The following is a 13,159-nucleotide window of genomic DNA, read 5'->3' on the forward strand; positions in this document are numbered from 1 at the left end:
TTTGTGATCAGGACAAATGATGCAAACAGCTAGCTATGAAACAACAGTATATAAATATGTAGGAAATAATCGATCATATCCAATCAACTATGGGTTATAACACAAGTTAGTTTGTCCTGTTAATATAATTTACATGATTCTTGTGTTCCATAACATATGTTTTGTAAACATACTTTGATATAAATTGTCAATTTATCCGGAGAAAAAAAAAACACAGACAGCCTCTCTACTTTTGTTAGGGTTATATAAAAAGTTGTATTAGTTTTCATCACTTAGCTTTAATGTTATTTATAGTCTTGACCTGATCCTAAACTTGACCTTTGATCCAATATCGAGTCCAGAAGCCATAATCAAACTTTAATTAACTCACATTACAAATGGACTGTACGATGTTTGGACTACTCTACCCTTTATCAATAAATATAAGTTTATACACTCTAGTTACGTAGCTTGACATCTTACAGTGTTACGTGCTTGAGTGATTGTGTGATACTGTAGACCTGTGTGATTGTATGTTAACATATATGATTGACTATGTCCTTGTATGATTGTATTAGTCTTTATGATTGTGTATGTGTCTGTATTACTAAAAGTCCCTGTTCTGTATGCCTGTGTGAATATGTATATGCCATTGTAATCTAACGTCTTTAAAATTACCGTCTTTTCTGCAGTATTACGATTTCTATGCAGTTTTGTTGAAAATTTTAGTAATTTATAATTGGGTAAAACAATAAAATATTTCATGATGAATAATTAGGCTGAAGAATAAAATATTTCCTCTTAACACACCAAGTCTTCATATTCATTATATACTGAGTTCAAAACACTTAGTTTATACAGAACAACAATATTAACTTTTTGTTTGCTATATAGAAGGTAAACACTTCTAACCCTTAGCCAGGGATAATAATATATATTTAACTGTCTGCAATAGAGCAGGGCAACAGCTCTAAGTGTCAGGTAGATGTCAGAGTAGCATGTCACCACTGACATAATGACAATGACATATGGCCCTGTGGCCCCCACACTGTTGCTTACTGTTTAGACTCAACTGTTTATTTTATTCTACATGTCGTTTTTGTAAGGGAATTTACCTAATGGGGAATTCCCGGTAAAATTTCATGTTGCTATTTATATCACGGTGTTTCAAGAATTGAGACCACAAGAATTTGGAGTCGGTCAAGGTTATTTATACGAAGTGTTGTTGTATCAAAGTGAATGACAAATACAACGGTAAAAGTAAACGATATATGAATAGGAAATTAATATTATATCATTGTAAAGCCGGGTTATGTTTTAGTGAATGCGCATGTGGAGTTTACAGTTGTATTAAGTCCATGTTAGGATTAAGATTTTATGGACTATTTATTTCTTTGTTTACTTATTATAATTTTAAAAACACATTTAAAAAAAAATGTGTTCAGAATTGGCCTTTGAGTAAGAGACATGGTATTCATCTTGACGGTGTGTCTGTGTGTACGTGTGTGTGTGTGGGGGAGGGGTGGACTTACTATTCAATTTCTCTTCTCAAAATATCTATTTCCTGTTTGTGTGTCAAACCATCTAACGGATGGGTTTGTCCAAGTATTGCACCACTTTACCACCCGAAATGACAACCCACCCCCTATCCCATCATGCTTTATAATATGTGCACCAACCATATATATACCCCCCCCCAGACACACACACACAACACACACACTCAAATCTATTTCGTGTTTTCGTTTTAAACGGTTCAATGCACACCATCCTAGCCCCGTTTCACCCCCCTCCCCCCTCGTCCTTTCATATTAATGCTACACATCTATGCAACGACTGAATGAACAGTGTACTGATTTATCTGTAAAGCCTAGTGTTCTTTGCAGGAAGGAAAAAAAGAAAAGGCTATTTCTACGTAGATGTGTCGTGTGTTTTTTGACGCTAGGTTAGGTGGACGTGTTTTAATAGCTAAATGCTGATGTGTTAACTTTACACTAAAGCTTTGACTCTGTTTAGAAAAAATCCGGTGTGGTGTGTTAATGGCCGATTCAACTGTTTCACGTGTAATATGTGATGTTTGATGTAACAGTGTCATGTGTTCATGGAGAAGTTTATGTTCACGTGAACTACAGCTGATAAAACACATGAACTATTGCTGAGACGACACATGAACTATAGGTCAGACAACACATGAACTATATCTGAGACAACACTTGAATGATAGCAAACACAACAGATGAATTATAGCTGAGACGACACGTGAATTATAGCGGAGACAACATATGAATTATAGCTGAGACAACATGTGAACTATAGCTGAGTCAACACATGAACTATATCTGAGACAACACATGAACTATAGCTGAGGCAACACATGAACTATAGCTGAGGCAACACATGAACTATAGCTGAGACGACACATGAACTAGAGCTGAGACAATACATGAATGATATCAAACACAACAGATGAACTATAGCTGAGACAACACATGACAACAATCGTGAGTGATAGTTGAGACAATTGGCCTAAGGATGCCATACATCACAAGGTACCACGTGATCAGCCAGACAGGTCACGTGCTCACACTAGCAGGATTTCTGCTGCACATCATAGGCGTGTCTACCGTCTACTGGGCAGAGGATAATGGGGGGAACATGTACGGGATCTTTGAGATGTGTTATCAAGATCTAGGTCAATGTTATCCTATACGGGTTGAGGATCCTACATTGAGTAAGTTGAACATAAATATATGTATATATATATATATATATATATATATATATATATATATATATATATATATATATATATATATATATATTTATTTATTTATTTACTTATTTATTGTATAGGCCCCCTATACATTAATACATTCATACAAACACCAGTATGTTATTATTTGTGTGTGTGTGTATGTGTGTGTGTATAATCACACACATGTACACCATCTGCACATGCATGTTTTCCTCAGTTCTGTGTCAAGCCTTTGCTGTGATAGCCATCGTGTTGTGTGCCCTCTCCTTCGTCGCCATCTTGGTGTACTGGTGCCACATGATGCTGGCCGAGCAACGTTTAAAATTCTATCTCATATTTTCTGTCGTGCTTGGCATCCTGGCAGGTGAGTTGTGTTAAGTAAAGTAAAAGTTCCCCTTCCAAACCTGAAGTAGAGTTCACCTGTTCCTGTGACCTCGGCATATGAAGAGATAGTGTGGTCAACACTATGCCCACCCGCCTTTACTTTCCCTATAGTGTGTTAGGTACCCATCAGAGTTGGGTGGACTCAGGAACGGTGTACTGACTTGAACCCGGATTCGAACTCCAGACTTACGAGATAGCAGTCTTGCTCTCTACCGCTAGACCACTCCGTTGTGTAAGGCTACTAATTGATGCTTATCACATGTGATCAAAATCAGAAATAAAGTATATTTTATCGAAATCTCAACAGATGTCTTAGTACTTTTAAAAATAAGTATATTATGTAACTCACGTTTGATTATTGTTTCCTGTATAAAAAAAATGTGTGACCAAATGTATTGATTTTTTGAAAGAAATAACTTTAACAACATTAAAATAATATTCCCAATTGGAACCTGACGGTCCATGGGGCAAGTGAGGTGGAGTTTACCTGATTCTGTGACCTCTGCTTATAAAGGGATAGTGAGGTCAGCAATATGCCCAGAATTGTATCGAAGCAAATAACAATAAATGCTGATATGTGCAGATAAATAAATTAGTAGCTTTGTTTAAAAAATAAACCGGGAGTGATCTCCCCTAAACTTTCTCGAATATTCATATATAAAATAACAGGGGATGGGAACTCGGGCTTTAGACATGATTTTTAATCCATTTTAAATACTTAGTTTTAAAAATAGAATAAAATCTCGTAGACAAATTAATTGCACACCAAGTGAACGCCAAATAAAAAAGCGCATAATAGTGCGCAATATTATTAGTACTTTTAAAATTTACATTAGTTTTTTGAGAAATCGGAAGTAGCGTAAATTTCTACTTCCGGTCAACGGAAATTACTCAAAATTTAACAGAAGGTAGAGAATTAGATCTTTTACTTACATGTTAAATTTCATTTATCTATCTGAAATAGTACTCAAGTTATAGGCTTTTGAAAAATTCAAAGTAGAAAAAGTACCACTTCCGGTTATCGGAAATCGCTCAAAAATTGATACGGATCTACGATTTTAATAAAATACTTATATATGAAATTTCATCAACCTAGCTGTAACGGTACTCAAGTTATCGTGTTTACACACGGACAGACAGACAGACAGACAGACACACAGACATACGGACAAGATTGCAAAATTATGTTTTTCCGTATCAGTGAGGTGTAAAACGTCGAGATTTGTTAAAATCTCGATTTTTTTTGCACGATTACAAGACTTTCTCTATACTTCGTATATACGAGAAAGTAAAAAAAAAAACAATTCGGTTATCGGTTTTTAATTGTTGAATTACAAATGTAAAGTTCCTTTGTCTTGCGGTGTTTACACCTACCTTTAACACCTGTTTCAGCGGCCAGTATTGGATTCTGTGACCTGATGTTCTACCGCTACATCCACGATATGAAGCTTGGCAAGTCATTTATAGAGAGCGGGGTAGGAGGGGTGGTCGTCCTCACAGGAAGTGTCGTCAGTGCTGGATTTCTTGCCTGCAGACCACGTGACCAGTACCAGCCAATAAACTGATAGAGTCTGTAATTAATTAACATTGAGTTATTAGTGCTGTAAATAGTTGATATTGAAAGTTTGTTAAATGTTACTTTACAGAGAAAAAGCATGTATGTTTCATACTACATCTGTAATACTAAAGATGAGTTATTTTGAAAACAAATAAGGTTGCTACATTGTTGACCGTTAAAAATCGTGTTAGTGTTTTTGTTTCAATTTTACCTTCAAATTAGAAACCCATTTAAAACAGAAAAAAAAACAGAATTTTAATGTTTTAAAAATTAGCTTATCAAAATTGTGAAAGCAGAGACATAGAAAATATTCAAAATGCGTCCAATCTTTAGACGTCATACAAAAGCATACAATCCATCCTATGATCATGGCCTAGCTTGAAATATTGGGCCATCCTATCATCATGGCCTAACTTCAAGCCTGGGCACCCAATGATCATGGCCTTACTTGAAGTCGTTAGCCTAACGTGATGCCTATCATAATTTTTATATCTATTAATTCTTGAATCATCAATAGAAGTTAGCGATTATGCTTCTGTGAAAATAAATCCATTTATTCAAAAATTGTGTTACATGTAGGTTATTTAACAGTTTTTAACTACAGTGTCGTTTATTTTATTAGCTATAATACAAACATTCAACAAATTACATGTAAGTTATTTAACAGTTTTTAACTACAGTGTCGTTTCTTTTATTAGCTATAATGTAAGCATCCAAAAATACCAATTAGAAACATACATGTGAATGTGGATATCTACTTAAAGCGAGATGTTTTGCTACGTTAAGTGCTAATGCACGAGCCACGTACAGAGTAGAATTAATTCTATTTGTCCGCCCGCAAGCGTCACTCAAGGCACTTGACTAAGTGGTAAAATTAAGTGTACTAATTTTTTTTGGAAAATGATTTTATTGGAAAATACCGTAAGAGACGCGGACTCACAAAAAAAAAACCCTCAATAGTAGGCTCTTAATAGCATGGGAGAATCTCCCTAACAACACACAATGTACTATTGACAACGTTCTAGAACCTCTCTAACACACAATGTACTATTGACAACGTTCTAGAACCTGTCTAACAACACACAATGTACTATTGACAACGTTCTTGAACCTGTCTAACAACACACAATGTACTATTGACAACGTTCTAGAACCTCTAACAACACACAATGTACTATTGACACCGTTCTTGAACCTCTCTAACAACACACAATGTACTATTGACAACGTTCTTGCACCTGTCTAACAACACACAATGTACTATTGACAACGTTCTAGAACCTCTAACAACACACAATGTACTATTGACAACGTTCTTGAACCTCTCTAACAACACACAATGTACTATTGACAACGTTCTTGCACCTGTCTAACAACACACAATGTACTATTGACAACGTTCTAGAACCTCTCTAACAACACACAATGTACTATTGACAACGTTCTAGAACCTCTCTAACACACAATGTACTATTGACAACGTTCTAGAACCTGTCTAACAACACACAATGTACTATTGACAACGTTCTAGAACCTGTCTAACAACACACAATGTACTATTGACAACGTTCTATAACCTCTCTAACAACACACAATGTACTATTGACAACGTTCTAGAACCTCTAACAACACAGAAGCTACTATTGACAACGTTCTAGAACCTCTAACAACACACAATGTACTATTGACAACGTTCTAGACCCTCTCTAACAACACACAATGTACTATTGACAACGTTCTAGAACCTCTAACAACACACAATGTACTATTGACAACGTTCTAGAACCTCTAACAACACAGAAGCTACTATTGACAACGTTCTAGAACCTCTAACAACACACAATGTACTATTGACAACGTTCTAGAACCTCTAACAACACACAATGTACTATTGACAACGTTCTAGAACCTCTCTAACAACACACAATGTACTATTGACAACGTTCTAGAACCTCTCTAACACACAATGTACTATTGACAACGTTCTAGAACCTCTAACAACACAGAAGCTACTATTGACAACGTTCTAGAATCTCTCTAACACACAATGTACTATTGACAACGTTCTAGAACCTCTAACAACACAGAAGCTACTATTGACAACGTTCTAGAACCTCTAACAACACACAATGTACTATTGACACCGTTCTTGAACCTCTCTAACAACACACAATGTACTATTGACAACGTTCTAGAACCTCTAACAACACACAATGTACTATTGACAACGTTCTAGACCCTCTCTAACAACACACAATGTACTATTGACAACGTTCTAGAACCTCTAACAACACACAATGTACTATTGACAACGTTCTAGAACCTCTAACAACACAGAAGCTACTATTGACAACGTTCTAGAACCTCTAACAACACACAATGTACTATTGACAACGTTCTAGAACCTCTAACAACACACAATGTACTATTGACAACGTTCTAGAACCTCTAACAACACAGAAGCTACTATTGACAACGTTCTAGAACCTCTAACAACACACAATGTACTATTGACAACGTTCTAGAACCTCTAACAACACACAATGTACTATTGACAACGTTCTAGAACCTCTCTAACAACACACAATGTACTATTGACAACGTTCTAGAACCTCTAACAACACACAATGTACTATTGACAACGTTCTAGAATCTATCGAACAACACAGAAGCTACTACTAACAACGTTCTAGAGTTTCTCTAGCATCATAGGAGAATCTAACCAGCACTACGCCGCTCCATTAAATCTGTAAAAAAAAGAGAGCCCTGAAACTTGTGGCGTACACAGGGATAGGGGCTGGAATGTTAATATATACATACACACTTGCATATATATATATATATATATATATATATATATATATATATATATATATATATATATATATATATATATATATATATGTAACGAGACTATTTGCCTGTAGTGCCAAATGTTAACGAGTTCTGCTCGACAACGCCAAATGTTACCGAGTCTAACCACTCATTCTACACAACATCGACCACAGTATAGATACTCGAAGATGCAGGTTCGCTATTGATCCTTTTATTACATGAATCAAAGAAATGCTTCACAATAATATAATAAATCAAAAGGAATGCTTCACAATAATAGTCTGAATCAACTGACCCCCAACAGTCCTCACTAGTCTTCACATAACTGAATGCACATGTCTATCGTCCTTCTTAACACAATACGGCTAACCCGTTCAATAACCAACTTGATACTGCCACACTGACTGACTGATCGAGAGAGAGAGCGAGAGAGAGAGCGAGCTCAGCCGTCGCCTTCCTATATATCCCCTTCGTATTCGTAATCGTATTCGGTTCTCTCATAATCGTAATCGTACTCGATTCTAATCGTTGCGTCAGAATGTTAATTACGCCGCTTCTGTCGTACAGTCCGATTTAATAAGCCATCTGCATCCTGTCACATCAAAGTTGACAGACCGTATTGCGTTCTTATCGTATCGCTTCCCAAGATACTACGCCTTGGCTTTCTGATCGTTATCAGCCAACACCTGTGTTATTGCATCAGTCGTGTCAAAGTTGACAGCGCTGTACTGCGTTCTTATGTCTCTGGTAACTTCCCCTAGTTACATATATATATATATATATATATATATATATATATATATATATATATATATATATATATATATATATATTCCATACACCCTTAGGATAGTAACATTAGTTTATATGATATTCACCAATTTAAAATGAAGAAAAGACAGGTGCGTTCCGGAGCACCGTGAAACTTTTCCATTTCAATGGTCCACTGGTGATTGGTTTAACCCCCCTTCCACACCTCACTGACACACCCCTGCGTAGAGTTCAACACTTGAGACTGATGTCAACTGTCGAAATGCAAACATTCCAGTTGATGAGTTTTGTCCAGTACAAGATCTAAAGGCGCCTAGTACCGACACTGCAAACAAGGAAGTTGAAATCCTTACATGCTGAATGCAATGTATCTATTTATGTTTAACTTGGTGGGAACGCATCACTTTGTTCCGCACGATTGGAGAGAGCTTTATGTTTCTAAATTGTTTAGAGTAGTATATGTTTTTACTTTCTCGTATTATAGGAGAAGTAGTGTATTCGTGTAAAAAATAAAGCTTAAGATATTTACAAATTTCGACATTGTACACCTTCCTTGATCGGAAAAACACCGTTTTACAATATTCTAGTCATCTATCTATTTATCTCTCTCTTTATGTGTGTGTTGTTGTGAATACGATACATTAAATACCGTTTCAAAAAGATGGATGAAATTCTACCGATATAAGATTCTGTACGTTAGTTTCTATAATTGTTTAGCTAGTTCTGGTAACGTGATATTTTTCAGGTATCTGTCAACTTTTGACAGACTTTCAGTGTATTATATTTTGTGTTTTTTTATTTTGACTGATTTCCGATATCCGGAAGTGATACTTTACCCTCCATCTTGTACTAATTATACACTCATTACACTTCCTAAAATGTTACTCGTCATTTAAATAGTGGTACAACATTATATATTTAAAGAAAGTCAGCGTTCTTTTTCTTTTTAGTGCTTATTTAAGAATTGCAATACTTTTAAGTCTCTTACCTTTCATTGACAGTTAGCTTGAACATCATACCTGCAGAGGTCGTAGAAAATTGACTTTAATATTTTGGTCAGGTCGTCAGGCCTACCTACGCACTGAATAATAACAAAATATAACTCTCTCACAGACGTATCAGACAGTGATGGAATCTGCCGTCAATACAAGATTAAGTTTCCAAGTTCCACTCTGTTTTCCTCTGAACAAAGGATGTGTTTACTTGGGGGTTTTCTTCTTCATGCTGGGACTTTTCACTTGTCATTGGGTGGAGACCTCAGGTGTTAGTTTAGGCGTGTGGAGCTACTGCGATAATTCTTTAGACGGTAAGTGTCTACAGAGCCTGATTCGTATCGGAAATCTCATGGATTCCGTGTTCTTCTTTGAAAAACTGATACACTTATATTTTAATTAATTTCATTTTTCGGATATGGGACGTCGAGGCCTAGCGGTAGAGTGCTAGACTGCTAATCCGAAAGTCTCGAGTTTGAATGCGGGTTCAAGTGAGTTCCGTCCCAGAGTCAACCCAGTGGAGATGGGTACCTAAACAACATTAGGGAAAGTAAAGGCGGCTGGACATGGAACTGACAGCATTATTCTTTCAAATGTCAGGTCTAGAAACATATGAACTACTTCATCGTTACAGTTGAGTTCAAAGCTTAAACAAGAATCTGTATTACTTACATAATGTGTTGGAAGACATTGCTGTTTTTTTTTTTTGTTTTTTTTTGTATTCGGGGTGTGTGTATCCCATGTAGTACATACCACTTTAACAATTTCTTGTCTTACTTTGACTTTTTAGGGTGTATGTATGCCATAAATTACAAGGCACTTTTACAATTTCTTGTCTTAATTTGACTTTTTGTGGTGTATGTATCCCCTGTAGTAGATACCACTTTAACAATTTCTTGTCTCACTTTGACTTTTTGTGGTGTATGTATCCCCTATAGTAGTTACCATTTTAACAGTTTCTTGTCATACTTTGACGACAGGGTTTGCTGTATTTTCGTGTCGCACTTTGGCGATGTTGGGCGTCAGCAATTGCCTGGCTTTCGCTCGACACACGATGACTAACATCACAGTGTACGGTAGGAAACATGCCTGGGTGTCGCCAGTGTTGGAAGTTCTATCAGGTGATGTGTATGTTCTATCACGTGATGTGTATGTTCTATCAGGTGATGTGTATGTTCTATCAGGTGATGTGTATGTTCTATCAGGTGATGTGTATGTTCTATCACGTGATGTGTATGTTCTATCAGGTGATGTGTATGTTCTATCAGGTGATGTGTATGTTCTATCAGGTGATGTGTATAGCCTGTCAGTTGATGTGTATGTTTTATCAGGTGATGTGTGTTCTATTAGGTAATGTGTATGTTTAATCAAATAATGTGTATGTTCTGTGAGCTGTTGTGTATGTTCTATCAGGTGATATATATATGTTATATCAGGTGATGTGTATGTTTTTTCAGGTGATGTGTATGTTCTATCAGGTGATGTGTATGTTCTATCACGTGATGTGTATGTTCTGTCAGGTGATGTGTATGTGTATTGAAATTGTGACCTAGAATTTAGTTTTCACATCGTGATGTTCTTGTGATACACTTTACGTGTTGGTAAAAAGATTGAAGGAATGGGGGCTCGAATTTTTTTTGTATATTTTTTTAATAAAAAATAGCAAATTAGTTTTATTTTCTTATTTTCAAAGTATTTAAATGCTTGTTGCTATGTTTTAAACTTATTTTATTTGATATTGAATTTACATACTTGTCAAATAGTCTTGCTCAGCCACATTAAAGCTAGTAATTCTGGTAACACATATTTCAAGCAAAAACAACTCTGGACTTAACCGACCCTGAATTAATAAATCTTATATTACCTTTAATATTATTTGTAATGCTAAACCCTTATATATGGTTTGTATTGTTGCCTTAGGGGGATCGTCCATAAATGACGTCACACTCGTAAGGGGGGTCCGTAATTTTGTAACGGTGTGTTACGAGGGGGGGGGTAAGGGGGGGGGGGAGTTAGATGGTGTGACGTCACACTTTTGCATTATAAAAAAGCAATGTTAGAAAACGAGTTTTAGCCGTTATTTCGCGTTTTAGAAAACTGTTTTAATAAATTGTAATAGGAATTGATCGAAATACTCTTTGTTGACAAAGTTCTGGCAAGATTTTGGAAAAATATCGATGTTTTAAGAAAAATCCATCTGAAATTTTGAGGGGGGGGGGGTTGTAGGATGAGGTGTGACGTCATTTTAGGGGGGGGGGGGAATCTGGCTTTTTGTGACGATGTGTGACGGGAGGAGGGGGGAGGTAAAAATCTTCAAAACAGCGTGACGTTATTTATGGATGACCCCTTAGTTTAAAAATGCAACCGAAGACTTGCCACTGTTTTATGTGAATTCCATGGTGTGGCACTAAAAATCATATCTCTTAAATGTTCCTATTTTTTTCCCAGCATGCTTTGCTGGAGCCTGCCTCGTCATCTTGGTCTGTTACGCCGCTAACGGAGCTGACAGTGGCGCCATCTACCACTACGGCTACTCATTTGGATTGGCTGTCTTGGGTTGTTGCTGTTTGCTGATTGGTGGAATTCTAGATGTAGTGTTTGCCTTAGTGTATCAAAAGCCTTAGATTACTCACGAACACAAGATGAAATTGATGAGAATCTATCCCCGCTAGCTAATCGTGTTTTATTACTCACTTTAAGGAGTCACATCGCTTGTTAGCCGCCACGTTTTGTAATTCAATATTAGTATTAATATTAGGAATTTATTTCAAACTTAACACATGCATGCATCTGATAATGTACTAAAATCCAAGTTTCTGCATATTAAGTTAACCGTTGAAAGTTAGTTGTGATGGGGGTTATATATAACTTCTACATCTATATTCTGATCTGGTCTACTACTATTTATACGGCATACTTGTGAGGAGGGCGGGAATCAGTCTTACGACCCGCAGACACTTATTAATAATGTCAACAACTCCGTTTATGAAAATAACACCAACTTTATTTACACACTTATAGATCATTTGCACAACATAATAAAATACGTCCGTCTTCTAGTTTATCTAACCCCCAACTAATTTCACTGCTGCGGTCTACGTCATCGGTACATTATCGCGTCATGCTCACGTCACACTCACGCCACAAATATTTTATTGAACACGCGCACAACACTCTCGCACCAAATTGTCTACCGTCAAGTTCGCATCGTCCTTCGTAACCTCTACCAGTCCAGTCCAATTCTATATACGAAGTGACTACTCGGAAGAAGATTTTTCTCCCCAACGTCTCCACTTAGTCGGCAAAAGATAGCTCTGCGCATGCGCAGTGACCTATGGCTAGGGTTAGGGCTAGAATGAGGGTTAGGGGTAGGATTAGGGTTAGGGTTAGGGATAGGGTTAGGGATAGGATTAGGGTTGGTGCTAGGGTTCTGCGGTTGTAAACACACGCATGCGCAGTACCATCGAAAACATCGCCGCGAAGGCAAGTCGTAGTTTCTCTCCATTGCGCATGCGTATCTTATTCCGGCTAGCATCGGCCTTCTATATATCTACGTGGATATCTGAAAAGGAAACCCCAGTGTCAGAAATTGGTTGAAATTGAGCCAGGAGACAGTCCACATGTGACGTCACATCTTGACGACGAAAAAGTTTAATTTCAGTAGCTTTTGAGCATTTTAAAGAATTTTGTTGATTGCAAATTGTTACAGAATAAAGCGGCTTTTCTCGATAAAGCTAAATTAATATTGTAGTAAAAAAATGGCTGTTTTAAAAAAGAAATATCGTTATTAGGTGTAGGCTGAAGTGGAACGAAATGTAGTCAGACTGACATTGTGTGACGAAATGTGACGATAAGGGTGGATGAAAAGCGTGACGCCACCTTTGG

At 36.7% G+C, this 13,159-nt stretch overlaps 2 protein-coding genes across 2 annotated transcripts; both read left to right on the forward strand.

Annotated features, from left to right (window-relative positions):
- The first annotated feature begins 1,805 nt into the window (after window positions 1–1,805).
- Window positions 1,806–5,219, forward strand: LOC131930975 (uncharacterized). The gene is made up of 3 exons (XM_059287642.1): window positions 1,806–2,710; window positions 2,952–3,098; window positions 4,511–5,219. Exons 1-3 carry the CDS (start codon window positions 2,512–2,514, stop codon window positions 4,681–4,683), a joined length of 519 nt encoding a protein of 172 aa, XP_059143625.1. The 5' UTR covers window positions 1,806–2,511; the 3' UTR covers window positions 4,684–5,219.
- A 3,457-nt stretch (window positions 5,220–8,676) lies between these two features.
- LOC131930976 (uncharacterized) lies at window positions 8,677–12,929 on the forward strand. The gene is made up of 4 exons (XM_059287643.1): window positions 8,677–8,734; window positions 9,284–9,588; window positions 10,255–10,395; window positions 11,723–12,929. Exons 2-4 carry the CDS (start codon window positions 9,411–9,413, stop codon window positions 11,896–11,898), a joined length of 495 nt encoding a protein of 164 aa, XP_059143626.1. The 5' UTR covers window positions 8,677–8,734; window positions 9,284–9,410; the 3' UTR covers window positions 11,899–12,929.
- The last annotated feature ends 230 nt before the right edge of the window (window positions 12,930–13,159 follow it).

Source organism: Physella acuta, unplaced genomic scaffold (assembly GCF_028476545.2).
Source record: "Physella acuta isolate Inbredline_101_S28 unplaced genomic scaffold, ASM2847654v3 ptg001871l, whole genome shotgun sequence".
Classification (NCBI taxonomy): domain Eukaryota; kingdom Metazoa; phylum Mollusca; class Gastropoda; family Physidae; genus Physella; species Physella acuta.